Raw genomic sequence first — 18,163 nt, forward strand, 5'->3', positions numbered from 1 at the left:
AGTCAATTATGCACGTAAAGTTTAAATCTATGACAATATAAATCCATGAATCAGGAGATGATGAAATAAAAAAACATAGATGTACAAAATGTATGTTAACATATTTATTATATACATTTACTGTTCTTTAACTTCCCTCAATCTTCGAACAGCTGATCTAGTCGATGCAGCTGCGGTTGTGGAGTACACCCAAGCACCACCAGCAACTGTTCTTTTGCATCGTTTGCATGACCAAATTCCAACGACACTACGTTTCATAGCATCCTGTAAAGGGATAGAATTTTAATAGAAATTAATTAATATTACAATGAAATAAAAGTGTAAATATATGTGGATGATATACTAACTTTGCCACAGAATGTGCAAGTGTATTTGCTGTGCTGAGTAATTTCCATTTTTTTAACCATTTTTCTAAGGGAGGCACCATAACGAGTACCATATTTCCCTGTGATTCCAACCTTCTTTGTACGCTTGGCCTAATCACAGAAAAAAACAAAACTTATATGGCAAAATAAGAAAACATTTTTTTAAATACAATACTTATCACCTTATTGATTTAATAATTTTTATGATTTGATGTTGCTAATTATTATAACATGATAAGTTAACAATCATGGTATATACATTTTAATAAATAAAAGGGTAATCTTTGTTAAATAAACAAACACTTATAAAAAAAAGTACAGCAACTTAGGAATAAACATTAAACTATTTACTAGATAACCTTAAAATACAAATTTACATAAAAGTGTAAACTTTAATGATAATAAATATGAAAATTATTAAACAAAACTGTACTATGATATATTATTAACACACTTTGCAATAATTTCACACGATTTAATTTAAAAAAATAGATTTTACACCTTACCATTTTGTACAGTTAAATAAGACCTTCGTTAAAACCGGAAGAAAGAAAGGCGAGAGCTAAAAACGATTCGATTGTAATATGGCGCATACCGGAAGATGCATGATTTCAAAAAACAAAATTTTGTTATAAGATTTTTAAGTAATATATTAATAAAACAATGTAATAAAATAATGATTTAAAATCAATGAGAGTATTAATTAAGTTCTGTATTATTTATCATCAATCATATTATGGATTATACAAATAATTAAGAATATTTATAATTTTAATTTTGTAATTTCGGTATTTTTAAGTATGTTTCTCATGGTCATTATTTTGTAGACATCATATATATTCGTATGTTAATTAATTTCTATACAATAAATTACTATATTATAGATTATAGAGGAATAATGTAAAATGTTTATAATTTCGATTTTGTAATTTATTTATTTTTAGGCCAAGTTTTCATGTTTATTATTTTGTGAACACCCTATATATGACGGCTTAGTAGCGACACCTGGCGTTAGTCGGCAGAAATAAGATGCAATCGCCTATGAGAACACCCAACACAACGAGTCTAGCACGAATGACGTAGCTATAGATACAGTATCGAAGTATTAGAAACAAGGAGCACTAGTTTATTCCGTGTACGTTGATTAAACTGTCCTCTGTTACTCATCATCCATCATCGTCATCGCTGTTGGATTACGAATACGCACAATTAATTCGCAGTGAATCACGAATTTTTTAACGCTGATATATATTCATTGACATTTCGTAGGGTCAAAAGAGGATCGTTGCTGAGAGATAAAGCTGGAAGGCGTCGATCGATAAGAAGTAGACACCGGCTAAGGATGGTCGTTAAAATCTACGTATCGGGTATCAGCGGGAATAAGGAAGTAAGTTAAAAAAAGAAAAAACAAAACAAAAAAGAAGCAAATTACCCTTCGACCAAACAATAACCTTAAATCAATAATCGTTCTTAACATTCGACGATCAAATAATAATGATCTATACTCAATCGTGATCCCAACTAACCGGCCAATCGATTCTTTATGACATTTCATGCTTAACGAACTATGGTGGATCAAATTACAATAAAACTCATACAATCGGACATTAGTCACTGTCACTCCTACTATATTTACCCACATGACGTTCCTTTAAATCAGATATATTTTCTTACATATGTTATAACATTTCATCTTTCAACGTGTCAATGATTTATTTTTTCAATCCCGTTTAGTTGGTGAAAGTTGTCTTCTACTATGTTTTATTGTATTTCTTTTTATTGACATGTGTGTGTTTGGTACACCTTGTATGTAAACGTATTTTAGAATTGCATTCGAGTTTTCTTATTTATTCTTTTTTTCTTTTTTTATAAGTGTTTTACTTATTGTTACTTATAAACAATAGCGTGTGTTAATAACTGTGCAACTATAGTACGTTATTATTAACTTAAATATAATAAACAAAAATTTATCGTTGTTACTTTAACTTATGTTATTCGTATCACTAATAGTTGTTATCTTTAATAGGTGAAGAAAAGACAGCAGCGAGTTTTGATGATATTAGACAGTAAAAATGTAGAATATGAAACTATTGATATAACCGAACCAGGAAAAGAATTGGATAAAGAGTTTATGCAAGGCAATAGCGTCGGAAAAGATAGTAAATATCCTTTACCGCCTCAGATATTTAACGAAGATGAATACTGTGGGGTAAATTATAACTTTTCTTTTTTAATTTTTTATATTTTATGTTTCAATGCTTTAACAATAGTGTTAAAAATAAGAAAATGTATTTCTAGGATTATGAAGACTTTGACATGGCTAACGAATTAGACGAATTAGAGAAATTTCTTAAGATGACACCTCCAGTTAGTCCAGAAGATATTTCTCAAGATTCGAAAGCACAAAATAACGATATTCAAGAAAATGGGAATACTTCCAGTCGAGAGGTTTGTTATATGAAATTATAAGGAATGCATTTTAACTGCTTTCTTCTAGATGATTGTTTCCAAGTTAAATGATTTCATTAAAATTAAATATGATATCCAGTATTATAAAAAATGAGCATCATATATCATCCTTCGTTAACATTGTTCTTTAGTTTAACATTAAAAGCTGAAATCTGAGAAATCCAATGATCTATAGTTATTTCCTAGGCTCGCGTCCTTGATACTAAATTTATTTAGTCTACTCATAAATATCACCTATTTGTTGCAGCCATCCACAGACAAAGACGCAGCTATAGTAAAATCAGAAAGGTATGCACTACGAAATATTTGATTGCATAATCTTGTAAAAAAAAAGTAATATATTATATTGAATTTATTTATAAATTACAATAATTTGATATTACATCAATGTACAATAACACATTAACAATCCTTACTTTAAAAAGTCATTGAACTCCGAATTACTATATAAAATCTACTATTTTAGCGCAGAAGATAGAACAAATTTGCCAAATGACAATGATCCATTAGATGAATCCAAAGCGACGGAGCTCGATGGTGGAACGAAAGAGAATGAAGAAGACGTCGAACAAATGGAAGAACCCGGTGATAAAAATGAAGAGAAATCTGATGATCAAGAAAAAGAAGAATAGAGGTAAATATATTATTCATTATTTTAGATAGATTAGGCTAGTTTATGAATTTGGTAGTTATTAATTAGTTCATTTTACAGAATTATGACTATCATTTTTTTAAGGCTGAATGAATATACTGCCACTACTACTTTTCTGAACAACAGGATTATATATTGAATGAAGGATTATATTTAATTGTATAGATCATTCGTATACAATACTTTTGTAGAGCTATGTCGAATTCAAATCAAATTTATGTCAATTTTATTTTCTTATTAGATCCGATAAGACAAAATGAGATTTATAATAGTTTATAGAAATTTGTAAGTTTTTCGGATCGTTTACATTATATCTCTCCATTGTTTCTCATTACAGTTTTTCATATTGAAAGATATCAAGCATATCTTTTGTCCATTAATATCATTATAACTAAACAAATATTAGATCGGAGTTAGAAGTATTTGAATCCTTTCTTTACGGCATGCTTTGGCGCGAGTATCATTCTACATAAATTCGCTCATACATATGAGGCCTTTGCATGAACGACCCATATATGAGTCGATAGTAACGAAAGGAATAATGCTGAGATTATTAGAAGTTTATAATGAAAAACTTAGAAAAGAATATATATAATATCTCTCTAAATATATAAATATATATATACTAAATTATATCCTTTTTAAAAGAACAGTATTATTCAGCCTCTTACAAATTTTTTATTCGCGCATATTAGCTTAAAAATTGCAAGTATTTTATTCTGAAGATCAGTCAGAAATAATATTATTTCTTATTCTTATTAATTTGTTTCTATACTCTTGTATAGAATTTTTTGCTACGAAATTGTATTATTGTTTAAAAAAAATACGTAAATAGTTTACGTAGTTTTACGATGACAACGTTCAAGTCTCAAATAATGAATTATTGTATAAAAATGAAAGAGAGATGAAAGATTAGAGTACTAAGAGATTAATTTGAATATAATCGATCAAATTGTAATATGTTCTCATGTAAATGTATATTTATTGTTTAAAAGGAAATATTGAAGAAATAACGAACTTCCTTTACAATAAAGCATTTTACTAATATCTCATAAACTTTAGTAATAAGTAAAAGACAAGTGACCTCTAATCAACATCAGTGTATATACTGATAAAGTATTGTTGATAAGGAACTAAATATCTCACATATTTCAAAAATTACATTTTTAAATTATTGAAACCTATTTTGGTTCGCTTATTAAATAATAAAGGAATTTAACAAATCAAATGTTTAATCGTGCAATCGACAAATTTCTATGCATACATCGTATTGGCAATAATTACTAATGCTGTTACTGATATATATTTTCAATTTTTTATTCGCAAACAAATTTTTATTTATTTATCTATTATAATTTTATTATTGTTTATATACAAATTTATTTAGCTTTTAACTTTGTAGCTATTGCATCATTGAAAGGCCTAATATTATTATTTTTCTCTCCTATTATTTTATCAAGAAATTATCTTTTAATTATTACATTTACATGTTGGTTATGGTTAGAATATGTTATGCTTGAATTATTATAATCTACAAACTTCTATAATAAATATAATATATGATATAGCTTATGTATTCGAAATAACTTAGACATTTCAAACTTAAAAATATCATTGATTTGAAAATCGCATTGCTTTGTAGAAAAATAAAATCTGACGCATTGTATATCAGATAAGCAGTTTATAGGTGCTGGATAATATTGCTAAATAATTCAAGTTTTATTATGATAGGTTTCGAACAAAATATTGCAATATCATAATTCTTCATACATAATATATACAAATCATAACAATTATTTATGTTGCGTATGATTACCTTAAAAAAGTGTAATAAAAAGAAAGAGAATTATTTATATATGCAATTTTTCGAATATCTATTACTGTTAAAGAAAAAATAATAAATCCTTTTACAATATATAAAAATATATTATTGAAGAAGTAAAAATATGAAATTTCCAATAATATTATATAAAAATAGTAGTACGTACAAATGAAAGAAATTTGAATACAAGATGGTAAGTAATACATGAAAACATTTATTGTTTAATTACAAAAAATATTGTTAATTTTCTTTCATAAAAGTTTTCATACGATCAACAATGAATTTATAATCATTGTATAAAAAATATGTTTGAAATTTTTAAGTACAATGGATGATCAGTAAATGAACATAATCTATTCAAAGACGATGTTCATTATCCGAATTGTTTGCTGACTGATTATTGATTAATACAGTTCTACAAATCTTATGCACAGGATTACTTCTTGTTTGTTTTGTAAGGTATTCGTTAACCAATCATCCACTGTATAATTTTACAAATATTCTTATTTAACTAATATTATTACAATTGTGTTCTACAATACAAAGAGTTAATGATATACAAATATATGAAAAAATATTCTATGATATGATATAAATGTTAAATTTTTTATAGCAAATAAGCACAGCCTAATGAAATACGAAGTACTGAGTTTGTTTCTTAACTGATTTAAAAAAAAAACTAAATTCTGTGTATTATAAACTATATTTTAAACGATAATCACATCACCAAGGCACATATGTATATATAATAATATATATTATTCTACGTAGTCCAAGAAGAAAATAATAAAAGTATATTTTACTTACTATAATTTAGCTTAACTTTTATTAGCTTTTTAGAATTTTTATTTATCGATGTATGTCATCTCTTTGAAATTTTGTAGGATATACGATTGAATTTTTCTATTAGATTTTCTTCAAAAATTCTCCCACTGTACACCTGTCTCTCCTATGTTGTAATAAATTGTCCCTGAAAACAACAATTCTTAAATGTGCTTTGGATAATTGTATTTTTTTATATATGAACAAAAAACATAAATATATTCAATATAAATCTACAAAAAATCAAATCCATGATTTATTCACGGAAGCATTGTTTAAATAATAATACTAATTAATTAATAGAAAAAAATATATGAATTATGTCTCAACGTCACCTAGATATTTTGTTTAGACGAATAAAATTAAGGTGATTAAATTATTACTCTTATTTGTCATATGTTATGTGATCGATTAAGATAATCAGATACTATTTATTTAATTGAAAACATTATTTCTTCCTATACGAAAAGAGAACATATATGTTACTTCTTGTATAAAAATTTATTTTCTTTTTAAATTACTAAATATACAGAATGTCCTGAGAGCATAAAGCGAGCAGAGGGTGATTCTACGTTAAGAATTTAGTCGATTGTGTTGAATAAAATTTGTTCATACAAGATTTTGTTTTTGAGCAAAATAAGTTTGAACATTTGTCAAGTATGGGTACATTGGTACCATGTACTGCTTTGCTTATATCACCAGTTAGAGAACACTCTGTATACGAGTAATTTGATTTTATTTAATTTCATTTTTCCTTGTAATGCAAGAGTAATGCAAGGTAAACTCATACTATTCCAGGAACGTAAAAGGTCTAATTTATTTCATTAGTATTTCATTTGATTCTTAGATAGTAACATATATGTTAAAAGAAAAAAATAAAATAAATAAAGGGTAATTGGTTTATTATAAGCTTTCATTTATTATAGATTAATATTACTAACTAACAAATATCCACTATGTATATGTTTATTTGTATATACCGATCTATAATGCTAGGTAACATTGTTTTTCAACACCCAGGTATGCAAGTATCAAAAAATGTTCCTGTCGAACTGAAATAGCAATATTTCTTTTAATTTATGGGTCCTTACGACAGACATCTCTCTATGTACACTCGATTATATTTAATCGTTATGATTATTTCTCTTTTTCTAGTTCTGTAATTGCTATTCATCGTCTGTCCGATACAGAATTTTCACAGGCACCATATAAGGCAAATTTTTCGCCAACAATATTTTTCAAATAAGTATATAAGAAAAAAAAAAAGTATGTATATATTTAGCAATAAATAATAATAAGTCCTATAAGTTTCCTTTCGAATTTTTTTTGGCATTTTCTATTTGTAAAAATATATCGTAAACTTATTTTTTCATCATATTACTTTTAAATTTGACTATCTGTGAAAATTATTCATTCATTCTCACTCAATGAATTAATAACGAAGTATGAATAGCAAAAAACAGGAGAAGTTTAATTTTTTTTAATTAAAACGCATTTCAATGTAGTACAAAGAAGCATTTGATTACCAATAAATATTAATTATATATGAAATATATAATTATCTTGATCATAAAAATAAATCAAACTAATTGAAATACGTTTATATACGTTTCATTGCACATCACTCTCAACAAATACTTGTTGAACATATTTTTTTAACATACACATTCAAACATACATATATTCTTATGAGTGTGTTGCCATTGTTGTTTTCTCATTTATATAATAATAATATGTATTATACTAAAACTCACATAAAAGTATAAGTGTATATATATATATATACATATAAACGTATGCAATATTTTCACAAAAAAGGATAATGTATCTATTAAAATGCAATATCAAATAATAAGGCAAATATTTGTAAATAGTTACATAGCAAAATTTCATAATATAACTTTGTGTTTATTTTCAATTAATTCATTTATGATAATAAGGGAAAAAAGGAAATAATAATATATCGCATTTTGAAAGATTTACAAAGTAATTAGCAGAACATTCTGACAGTGAATTATTAATTTACAAAATATGGATATATATATATATCCAGTAAAATATGAAAAATTATGATCTTTTTATGAATACTTCAAATATGACTCTGCGTCTATTGTTTTTAATAATAATGATAAAGAATTGCAATTCATAAATGTGTTTGCACTTGTAAAAGGAGTGCTTAAGTAATTATGCAGTCGTATTAATTGTATTTTTTATTATGTATGATTATTATTGTGCTCTCTGTGACTGTCTAAGTCTCTTCAGATGCACCTCCAATTATCAGAAATGTGTGTGTATACAAAAAGATTTATATTTCTTTATCGTTCTATGGATAGGAAATTATACAAAGAAATTGAATTTGTATCTTTTAGAATTATGATTTAAAAAAAAGCACTTAAACAATTTCTTAATTATTAATTAAAATAATGATGGATAAGCTGCAGTCGAGGAATATATTTTGATTCCTCAAATTTAATATTAAATAAAATTGAAAATAATGTTGATATTAGTATAGCAATTCTATGCTCATATTATGCTTGTTGACAAAATTTTCAATCTTCATAATCAAAAGATAAAAAATATATGTTCTAAATAAAAATAGATCTCAAATGTATGCTTAAAAAAATATTATGCATCTTTCTGTTTCATAAAATAACAATATGATTAAAAAAGGGAATAACAAAAGAAAAAGCATAATTCTCTCGATAAATATATCCATAAATATCAAAATAGTGTATCATAATTAGATAAGATTATAGTATCGTTAAACCTATAAGGTGATAATTTTTGTTTTTTCTTTATCGGATTAATTGTATTATGTATAAAGACTATGATTACTATACAACCACTTATTGATCATTCGTTGAAATAGTAAGCTTTTGTAGCTACTATTTCGAACAAGTATATGCTAATGCAATATATACTTTCAATGAGATATATCTGTAACAAGGGCTTAAGTTTACCTCAAACAAAGTTATATCATATAAATACTAGTTGCCTCAATATATAGAAAAGTTCATTATTTACATTATACTGTATCTTAAAAAAAGAATAGATCAAATTTGAGGATATTAAGTCGAACACTCCTGTCAAAAGTACCATACGTTGTTTTGTTTTCTTTTTTATATGTAAGTACTAAGAAAAATAAGATGCACTACTTAATTCTACGGTAGATTGGAAAAAAATTAAGTTGTAGAAGGTTGACATATGCAACTGGTAATCATTAAATAATATAATATAAATTATACATGCTAAGATTATATTACTGACTTAATTGACCATCAAAAAAAAGAATAAATGACTCGAATTGAATTAATGTACTATTGCAATAATCATTAAATTTAAAATGAATTATTTAAGCACTGTATGCTTGTAATCGTAATAATAATTTCATCAGGTACTCAGTATAATAAAACTGACTGAGAGAATAAACTTATGCTATAGCAATAATTATCGTATTCCTTGTATCAGATAGAAACGCAACATATATATATATATAATATATATATAATATAGTTTTTGTCTGTGCACCATGTAACCTTCGATAACTAAATTTTCTTTTACTTTAGCATTATATCATTCCTAATAATATAGTATGTTCTGGACTATATGAAATATAATTAATCCGTACCAAAGTATTTTTGTCCAAAGTGGTTTGGTGCAATACAATGAATCTCTGAGGTCAGGATCTTCATCTGTAATACAAAGTTTTAACTTAATTTTTAAAACTAAAATATAAAATTATATCTTATTATTTGTTTCCTAGATTTGGATGTAGACTACATCATTCACAAGCATGTACTTTAATATTATCTATAATAACACAACGCGCGTTAGTATAAACACATTTGCTACCAGAACTTATTTTTCATGTTGTTTATTGCCACAAATATTTAACACTGAGCTCTCAATGAAAATCTGTGTGATACTGATAACGAACATGTTGACTAAAAGAATTTGTAATCGCATAGAGTAGATATTAAATAATTGATACAAATTAGTTTAATAGACTTACCTTGGGAAAGACAGTGACTAGAGTTTTAGCTGCCGTTGGTGTACAAAATAAATTTGACAAGATGATATTTTCTTCTAATACATTATGTTCTTTTAAGACAGCTATGGCCTTTATCACAGTATTTCCTGTACCTGAATATACGCGAATATAGTAATAATCAAAATATTCATTTTTCTTACTAATCTATTAACACATTGATCGCCATGTATAAATTGAGTCTGTTTCTCCTAGGAGTTACGCTTGGCCTTAATGAAAATATAATTATGGTGATCAACATGTTAACTATTAAATAATGTGCTATAATAAACCCGTTACGCTTACCCATTATAGGGTACATTAGTAAGACTTTCCTTTCTGCTATGTCATCTGGAAATTTGGCATAAACGACTCTAGCTTCGTGCGTATCTGCATCACTTTCTACAAGTATCTTACCGATTCTGATACTACGACAACAATCTCTTAAGCCCTACAAATAGTTAAATAACTTTTTCACATACACTTATAAAACATTGATTAATTATTATTCATACATACTTGTTCCATAGCTTCTCCGCTTCTTATGATAGAAACACCGCAATTACCTTTTTGATATTTTAAACCACTGTATTCTGATCCAGTTGGCGTTATAACCACGCGTTTAGAAAAAGGCAATTGGTTTAAACTTTCTTCGATAACGAGCCTAATCTAAAATTATCATTATTATAGTTATATATTATATATACATATTTGCATATATGTATGTGTATGTATGTTAAAAAAATTTTAGTAATAATAATTATTCGAATTTTTTTTGCAAATCGACTAACCAAGAATCGATAGTAAGTAAATAATAATTGTATAACATTATCTATTCTTCATCATAATTATAAGTTAAAATAAGGAAACATATGTGTCTTACCAAACGATCGGCATAGAATTTAAAATCACTCCTCGTGGTATTTCTAATAAATCCAAAATAATGATGTATCATTCATTTGTATCAATGGTAATTAAGTCTTATAATAGGCATTTAATATTAAAAAATTTTGTTGATTTCGTCGACAATTGTTAGAGCTTAGCAAAGTCATTATTTCATATATTTAAATGTAATCATTTAAAACTTACTTGTCCCGTAAAATTGTTTGTAATTCTTTAACTTGATTGTTACAGGGTAATAATTTTAAATTCGGTCCATAATCTTCGCTAATTTCATTACTTTCATTTAATAATACTTTTTTGACAATTGGTGCGGTATCTGCAGTACCCATCTCTCTCTCACTTTCTCTTTATTTCTCTCTCTCTTTTATTCAAAGCACACGCGTTTAGTTAATTTTATTATCGGTAGCAGCAGTTAGAAGAATGAACGTATTAAAAATGAAAAAAAATGAAAGTTATCACGAGTTATAAATAAATTGGAACGACTACTCGTCCTTTAATTTCATTCGAAATTTACCTTATCGACTAAGCAATTATTAAAAATACCATTTATTATTATTTCATTTATTTATCTACTTTCATTCGCAAAAAAGCATTTGTTCAATGTTATATTATTATTTTTTATTTATTATTTCTTTCATAAAAATTAAAGTCAGTATATTTTTCATATTTTTTATAACAATTTGAAAAGAATCATTTTTCCCGCTTCTATAAGTTTTAATATTTCTCTGAAGATGGTTCCTCGAGTCATTTCATTTTTTTGGGAAGGGTGGAAAATCTTTTTAGTAAAACGAACTAGTCTATGATTAAACAAGAGAAGGTTAGTAATACTATCAACGATTCATTGACAATTTAAATTTTAATAGTTTGTACGATATTGATAGAGTATTGTTTGAAATTAACATATATGATTCTAAGAAATGTCTCATCATCGTGGATCAAAGTCGGCACCAAGAACGTCAAGATTTGGAAGAGAAAGTAAATTTCTTATTTACAAAGAAAATAATGAATATGTATTAAAACCACAAATTTTCCTTTTTTCTTTTGTTTTAAGAAAACAATGTTAATTGATTTAGTATAAATAATATACTATTATTACTTTGTGAATCTTATAATCTTAGTTAATATTTAACTAACGTCTATATAAATATATTAATTTAATAGATGAACAAATTCAATCAAATGCATCGATGTCAACTTCAAAAAATAATGGAGAATCAGGGGAAAGAAGCAAAGGGCATCCCTCATGGTTGAGAGGAAAAGAAATTGGTTTATATTATAGAGATCAACACAAAAATAAAGTTAAGAAAAAGCAAGAACATCTTATCAAAGTTAAAGAAAGCGTAGAGAACACAATGATATTAGCCGTAGAAAATTCTAAAGGACTGTACAATAAAGTGTGCAATAATGACATTAAACCGGATATTACAAACAACAGTGATTTAGAAAACAAATATACTCACATTCATGACTCTAGATTTAAACAAAAGTTCTTAGAACTTCTGTCCGGTAATATACAAAATAATATTGCCAAAGCAATGTCTGTTAAATCTAGACTGGAAAGGGATCCTGCCTCTGACAAAATTCTATTTGAAGAGTTTAACAAAAAACAGAATAGTAACGAATATGTAGCCATGCAAGCTTTTAGAAAAAAACTACCATCGTATGATAAGAAAGCGGAGATCTTAGATTTAATTAAAAATAATCAAGTTATTGTAATTAGCGGAGAAACTGGTAAGTCATTCACGTTCTCATAATCATTAGTATTAAAAGGGATTGTTTTTGATTTTAAACTATTATCTTATAGGTTGTGGTAAGACAACGCAAGTTGGACAATTTATTCTGGATAACGAATTAGAAAATGAAAATGGTAGCATTACCAGAATTATTTGTACGGAACCGAGAAGGATATCTGCGATATCTGTCGCTGAAAGAGTAGCTGCAGAGAGAGCGGAGAGACTTGGCAAATCTGTGGGCTTTCAAATAAGACTCGAAAAGTATGTAGAAATGATTTATTATTATATATAGTTTGCAAGTGATTGGTTATATTATTTATATTATTAAATAAACAGTTTGGTTAGCAGACATCATCTTTGAACAGATTATGTTTGTTAACCAATTGCTTACTGTAAATCAATAAATGTTTGAGTTGTTCGTTTTAAAATTAATGCTTATAATCGACTTTTATTAAAGGATACCACCTAGAGACCGTGGAAGTATATTATTTTGTACTACCGGTATGCTCTTGCAATTTATGCAATCCGATCCTGCATTAAAAGGATTTTCGCATATAATATTAGACGAGGTTCACGAACGTAGTACAGAAAGTGATTTTATTATTACTTTATTAAGGCAAATAATTCCTGTTGTATGTATTATCGATATCATAATTATATTTATTCATTTTTTTTATTTTTTTAAGGTATATTATAATTAATAATTAGATTTATTGTTACTTATACAGAGACCAGATTTAAAGGTGATTTTGATGAGTGCAACACTTAATTCCAAAAGATTTTCCGATTATTACAGTAATTGTCCGATAATTCATATACCAGGGTTCACTTATCCCGTAGAAGAATTTTATTTAGAAGATGTATTATTATTTACAGAGTGAGTATTATTTATTTGAATAATGAATAAACTATTATTTATATATTTATTTTTTCTTGTATTTTTTTACAGATTTCGTTTCCCTGAGAGTCAATTTACAGTAAAAGAACTTAGTTATAAAAGACATCAAAAGAAATATAAGGAACAGCACGACAAACATTGTAATTATCTAGAGATGATAAATTCCTATGTAGTAAATCTTGTAATAGAAGTAAGTAGTATATAACATATATATATATGGAAAGTGAATATAAGCATTGTCGTTCAACCATTTAAGTCCCAAGCAGCACGATCGCTGATGGTCCATAGATCAGATTTTATGTCAAAAAAACTCCTCTCCATTTGACCGTTATGGATAACCGACAGTGCCCTAGGATTCTGTTGAAAATGCTTGTCAATCAATGCATTAATAAAAAATTAACACAATAATGTTACTTAGATTTGCTCGATTTAAACTGAAACAAGTGCTGTCGCCCTGGTTGGGTCTTTTTGACAAGATTTTTTCCAAGGAACCCTAGGACTTAAACGTTTAGTACAATTACATTTTTTCTTTTAGAAAAAATATCCTATGAGTGTCATAAACCAATTACGCAATCCAAACTGTGAAAATTTATCTTTAGAACTTATAGAAGAATTGATTAGACATATATGTACGACTAAAGAACCAGGGGCTATTCTAGTATTTTTACCCGGTATGATGGATATCATTAAGTTAAATAAAATTATATTGAATTCCGGACATTATCCGACTAGTAAGTAATTTAAATTGTCAAATGAGTATTTTGATATAAAATATGATGAATGATATTGATTTGTATTTTTTTTTTTTTTTTTGTAATATTATAGATAAATATATTATTTATCCACTTCACTCTCGTATGCCAACAATCGATCAGAGGCTTATATTCAAAGAACCACCACTTGGCGTACGTAAAATAATCATCGCCACATCGATTGCTGAAACATCCATAACGATAGAAGATGTGGTACATGTAATCGATTGTGGAAAAACAAAGCTTTCCAGATTCGATGTAAATGAAAATATGGAAACGTTAGAACCCGAATGGGTTTCGAAGGCTAATGCCAAACAACGACGAGGCCGTGCTGGAAGGTAAATAACTTTTTCTTTCAATACATATTTAAAATATCTTTATTACTTTTCCTTTTACGAATTCAAGAATTTTTTATAACATTTTCTGACACAATTCACTTTCCATGAAGATTCTGACCCGTCTCTCTGGAGTCAAAAGCACACAGTGTTCCAGTCTAACTTTAGTTATTCAACGAGAACTAGGTTGATCAATGGTTGATTAGTATTAAAAATGAAATAAGTTTTTATGTATTTGTTTTAGAGTTAAAAAAGGGTATTGTTATCATCTGTACAGTAAAGCAAGAGAACTAACATTCGAGGACTACCAATTACCCGAAATGTTACGCACGCGATTAGAACAAGTTATATTGCAGATTAAAATTTTACAATTAGGAGAAGCGAAGGAATTTCTTGCTAGCGTTATGGATCCACCTAATTTGAAAGCCATTGATTTATCACTTGAATTATTGAGAACATTAAATGCTTTAGACAACGACGAACATTTGACACCTCTTGGATATCATTTGGCACAACTTCCTCTTGATCCTAGGACTGGTAATTTCTTTCCTTTTCTTCAACGATTATTAATTATTTTAAATTATGTGTAATATATTCATTGTTGTTTTGTTTTTTCATTAACAGGTAAAATGATTATATGGGCAGCACTGTTTTCTTGCGTAGATCCAGTATTTTCTATAGCAGCGAGTCTTACTTTCAAAGATGCCTTTTATTGTCCTTTGGGAAAAGAAGAGAAAGCAATGGAAAAAAAATTAGAACTCAGTATGTGGCAATACAGCGATCACATTGCTCTAGCCGAAGCTCTTAGGAGATTCGAAATTAATCATAACTTTGGTTTTTGTTATCAATATTTTTTGTCCTACAATACTTTAAATCTTCTTTCCGAAATGAAACGTCAATTTGCTCAGCACTTATGTGGAATGAAATTTTTAAATAGCGATGATCCAATAGACGAAAATGCTAATAGAAATTCTAATAATATAGCATTGATCAAAGCTATAGTTTGTGTAGGATTATATCCAAATATAGCAACCATCAAACATGGGTACGTGTATTCCTTATTATAAAGATTTATAATTACAAATAGATTATTAATTATTTAATTTTAATAGATATTAATTATTTTTACTATATAAAATATTAATTTGTATTTTTTAGAGGTGATTTTAAGCGTGGCGTAATTGCTTGGACACCCGAAGATGGTACTGTCAAAGTACACCCCTCAAGCGTCAATAATAAAATGAAGGATTTTCCAAGTCCTTTTTTGACATATTTTACAAAGCAACGATCTACCGCTATTTATTTACACGATACGTCTTGCGTCACAGCTCCGATATTACTATTTGCAGGATCTAATAGTTTTATTCGTATGACAGAATTTTATTTTGCATGCAATATACTTTTTTTTCTATTATACTGATGTTCTATTAATAAATGAATTTATTTTAGAAAGAACAAGGCAGGGGTTCGTAATAACGTTAAACACTTCGCTAAGTTTTTTATGTGATCCGAGAACCGCCATACTTATACAGGATCTTCGAACGATAATAAATAATTTATTAGAATATAAAATTTCTCATCCTGGTACAGTGAATTGGGATAATCAAGAAGGACAAATACTTAAGTAAATATTATTCTTTTCAATTTTCTAGATGATATGTTTCTTGTCAATTTACAGGGTGAGATAAAAGTTGCTTTCTCCAAAATAACTCTAAACAAACTGTTTATTTTTCCATTTTTAATGCAAGATGCATGATAAATTAAAGAAAAACATTTAATAATAATATTATATATTTAATATAATTAATCCTTTCGTTACTAGCGATTCAAATAGAGGTTACTATACGTATCTCATCCTGTATATAATAATGAATTAATTTATTATCCTAATTCATTTATTTTTATAGCGCTCTCATAGAATTTGTATCACAAACGGACGAAGAAATGGGTTTCGGTAAATTGAACGGTTAAAAAGAGTTAAATGAATAAATATTCCAATTCAAATCTCTGTTACCTCTAATTAAAGGGACAAATTATACATCATGTATTACTGTATGTATTATGTATTACTATGACAGGTCATTTATTACTGTAAAATGTATGCTTAAATACTAAATAAATAGATTTATGGGATTCTACGTCAATTGACAAGAAATCCATACAAATTATTAATAAATTAATAAGTAATCTTTCATAGATCTATTTAATATAATATATATAGTACATACGTATCTAAGTATTTAAATAGATATACATATATTTTATATATTATTTAAAATTATCCATCAATCATTTTCAATACTTTCCTTTTTTTATTGATAGTACGATCCTTATATGGGTCGATAGAATTTTCATACGAGACGTTCGTATAGAAGACCAGTATATGCGTCGCTCTAATAACGTTAATTATATTTTTATTAGTAATAAAATATGTCTAATATTTTAATCAAAATTTGTAAATATAACATTTTAATTAAACTTGTATTTTTTAAATCATTTTATTACGATTAACGTAATACATCATGAAACTTGAGATTCATTACTTTATCATGATTAACGTAGTCTATAACGTCAGCCATTATTTTGAAAGTGAGTAAGAGCGTATCATCGAAGAATATAAAAGATATCTTTCTAATGTGTAATCTTTCATCAAAAGATAATTATATTCCTCAAGAATAAAACGAGTAAGAAAGAAAGAAAGAAAAAGGAAAAGAAAAAATCATATACAAAAAGAAGGCATATTAGTAAGAAACGAGCGCACATTTCAAGCGGAGCTTACATAAACCTTCAATTAACGTGATTGGTCGTTGCAGTAGTTAGAAAAGCCCGCGCATTACGATGAAAACTTGGCATCCTTGACGAAGACAGCATTTATTATATATACAAGATCTCGATTGGTATACACCATTATCTTAATCGTTGCAACAACAAGAATCATTCTTGATCCCTTATTATTTATTTTCTTTTTTTTTTAAGCAGAACATTCCAAGGCTTCCAAATGGTATTCCACAGTTGATCCCATTATCCTTCATTTCCTTCGATCTATTTAATCCAAGGTAAGACTGTCATTCTTTTATTTTTATTCAATCTTTTGAAATTTAGACTAAATTCTTTTCATCTTTGTCTGCGAAAGAAATAATGAATAAAATCGAAATCTTAAGCTTCTAATACCGATTACGTATATATAGATTGATTAATGTATGTATTTGTATGTATATACATGCATGTGTGCGTATGTATAGTATGGGTTTGAAAGGGGGAACGTTCCTGATATATTGGCGCCAAGTTCAAACGAGCAGTCTGCGAAAATAAATCAGGACATGGAAGGAAACAGAAGAACAGACAAAGATCGAAATAGGGAGCAAGAGAAAAAGAGAAAAATAAA

The 18,163-nt window shown here is 27.1% G+C and overlaps 4 protein-coding genes across 6 annotated transcripts; 2 read left to right on the plus strand and 2 right to left on the minus strand.

Annotated features, from left to right (window-relative positions):
• Nucleotides 1-82: 82 nt before the first annotated feature.
• LOC106784651 (60S ribosomal protein L37a) lies at nucleotides 83-960 on the minus strand. Its single transcript, XM_014744433.1, has 3 exons — nucleotides 872-960; nucleotides 348-476; nucleotides 83-264 (listed from the first exon to the last, which is right to left on the minus strand). The coding sequence occupies exons 1-3, from the start codon at nucleotides 872-874 to the stop codon at nucleotides 118-120; spliced, it is 279 nt and encodes a 92-aa protein (XP_014599919.1). The 5' UTR covers nucleotides 875-960; the 3' UTR covers nucleotides 83-117.
• A 445-nt stretch (nucleotides 961-1,405) lies between these two features.
• LOC106784673 (SH3 domain-binding glutamic acid-rich protein homolog) lies at nucleotides 1,406-4,787 on the plus strand. 3 transcript variants are annotated; one of them, XM_014744472.1, is made up of 7 exons: nucleotides 1,406-1,500; nucleotides 1,635-1,752; nucleotides 2,392-2,574; nucleotides 2,664-2,813; nucleotides 3,082-3,122; nucleotides 3,301-3,468; nucleotides 3,547-4,787. In XM_014744472.1, the coding sequence occupies exons 2-6, from the start codon at nucleotides 1,708-1,710 to the stop codon at nucleotides 3,464-3,466; spliced, it is 585 nt and encodes a 194-aa protein (XP_014599958.1). In that variant the 5' UTR covers nucleotides 1,406-1,500; nucleotides 1,635-1,707; the 3' UTR covers nucleotides 3,467-3,468; nucleotides 3,547-4,787. The 3 variants fall into 3 exon arrangements, with proteins under 3 accessions (XP_014599958.1, XP_014599956.1, XP_014599957.1); XM_014744470.1 differs by having other exon boundaries at nucleotides 1,429-1,752; XM_014744471.1 differs by having other exon boundaries at nucleotides 1,429-1,752; nucleotides 3,571-4,787.
• A 627-nt stretch (nucleotides 4,788-5,414) lies between these two features.
• LOC106784672 (uracil phosphoribosyltransferase homolog) lies at nucleotides 5,415-11,506 on the minus strand. The gene is made up of 7 exons (XM_014744469.1): nucleotides 11,247-11,506; nucleotides 11,041-11,083; nucleotides 10,677-10,826; nucleotides 10,464-10,608; nucleotides 10,143-10,273; nucleotides 9,759-9,822; nucleotides 5,415-6,278 (listed from the first exon to the last, which is right to left on the minus strand). The coding sequence occupies exons 1-7, from the start codon at nucleotides 11,387-11,389 to the stop codon at nucleotides 6,226-6,228; spliced, it is 729 nt and encodes a 242-aa protein (XP_014599955.1). The 5' UTR covers nucleotides 11,390-11,506; the 3' UTR covers nucleotides 5,415-6,225.
• A 348-nt stretch (nucleotides 11,507-11,854) lies between these two features.
• On the plus strand, nucleotides 11,855-16,970 carry LOC106784684 (ATP-dependent RNA helicase DHX36-like). Its single transcript, XM_014744491.1, has 13 exons — nucleotides 11,855-12,035; nucleotides 12,222-12,791; nucleotides 12,865-13,054; nucleotides 13,251-13,425; nucleotides 13,522-13,670; nucleotides 13,743-13,881; nucleotides 14,227-14,422; nucleotides 14,517-14,781; nucleotides 15,023-15,315; nucleotides 15,403-15,823; nucleotides 15,937-16,145; nucleotides 16,228-16,402; nucleotides 16,686-16,970. The coding sequence occupies exons 1-13, from the start codon at nucleotides 11,978-11,980 to the stop codon at nucleotides 16,747-16,749; spliced, it is 2,904 nt and encodes a 967-aa protein (XP_014599977.1). The 5' UTR covers nucleotides 11,855-11,977; the 3' UTR covers nucleotides 16,750-16,970.
• Nucleotides 16,971-18,163: the final 1,193 nt, after the last annotated feature.

Source organism: Polistes canadensis, unplaced genomic scaffold, assembly GCF_001313835.1.
Source record: "Polistes canadensis isolate GaletaPanama2010 unplaced genomic scaffold, ASM131383v1 scaffold_38, whole genome shotgun sequence".
Classification (NCBI taxonomy): Eukaryota; Metazoa; Arthropoda; class Insecta; order Hymenoptera; family Vespidae; genus Polistes; species Polistes canadensis.

What these genes read in the sequence shown, in the direction of transcription:
- LOC106784651 (XM_014744433.1), bottom strand. An exon ending in CTTGCACATTCTGTGGCAAA is followed by an intron (nt 265 to 347) that starts GTTAGTATATCA and finishes ATCCCTTTACAG; the next exon opens with GATGCTATGAAACGTAGTGT.
- LOC106784673 (XM_014744472.1), top strand. Translation starts at nt 1,708, where the DNA reads ATGGTCGTTAAAATCTACGTATCGGGTATCAGCGGGAATAAGGAA. An exon ending in ACGAAGATGAATACTGTGGG is followed by an intron (nt 2,575 to 2,663) that starts GTAAATTATAAC and finishes ATGTATTTCTAG; the next exon opens with GATTATGAAGACTTTGACAT. An exon ending in GCTATAGTAAAATCAGAAAG is followed by an intron (nt 3,123 to 3,300) that starts GTATGCACTACG and finishes CTACTATTTTAG; the next exon opens with CGCAGAAGATAGAACAAATT.
- LOC106784672 (XM_014744469.1), bottom strand. Translation starts at nt 11,389, where the DNA reads ATGGGTACTGCAGATACCGCACCAATTGTCAAAAAAGTATTATTAAAT. An exon ending in CAAACAATTTTACGGGACAA is followed by an intron (nt 11,084 to 11,246) that starts GTAAGTTTTAAA and finishes TGGATTTATTAG; the next exon opens with AAATACCACGAGGAGTGATT. An exon ending in GCGGAGAAGCTATGGAACAA is followed by an intron (nt 10,609 to 10,676) that starts GTATGTATGAAT and finishes AACTATTTGTAG; the next exon opens with GGCTTAAGAGATTGTTGTCG.
- LOC106784684 (XM_014744491.1), top strand. Translation starts at nt 11,978, where the DNA reads ATGTCTCATCATCGTGGATCAAAGTCGGCACCAAGAACGTCAAGATTT. An exon ending in GATGTATTATTATTTACAGA is followed by an intron (nt 13,671 to 13,742) that starts GTGAGTATTATT and finishes ATTTTTTTACAG; the next exon opens with ATTTCGTTTCCCTGAGAGTC. An exon ending in CAAGAAGGACAAATACTTAA is followed by an intron (nt 16,403 to 16,685) that starts GTAAATATTATT and finishes TTATTTTTATAG; the next exon opens with CGCTCTCATAGAATTTGTAT.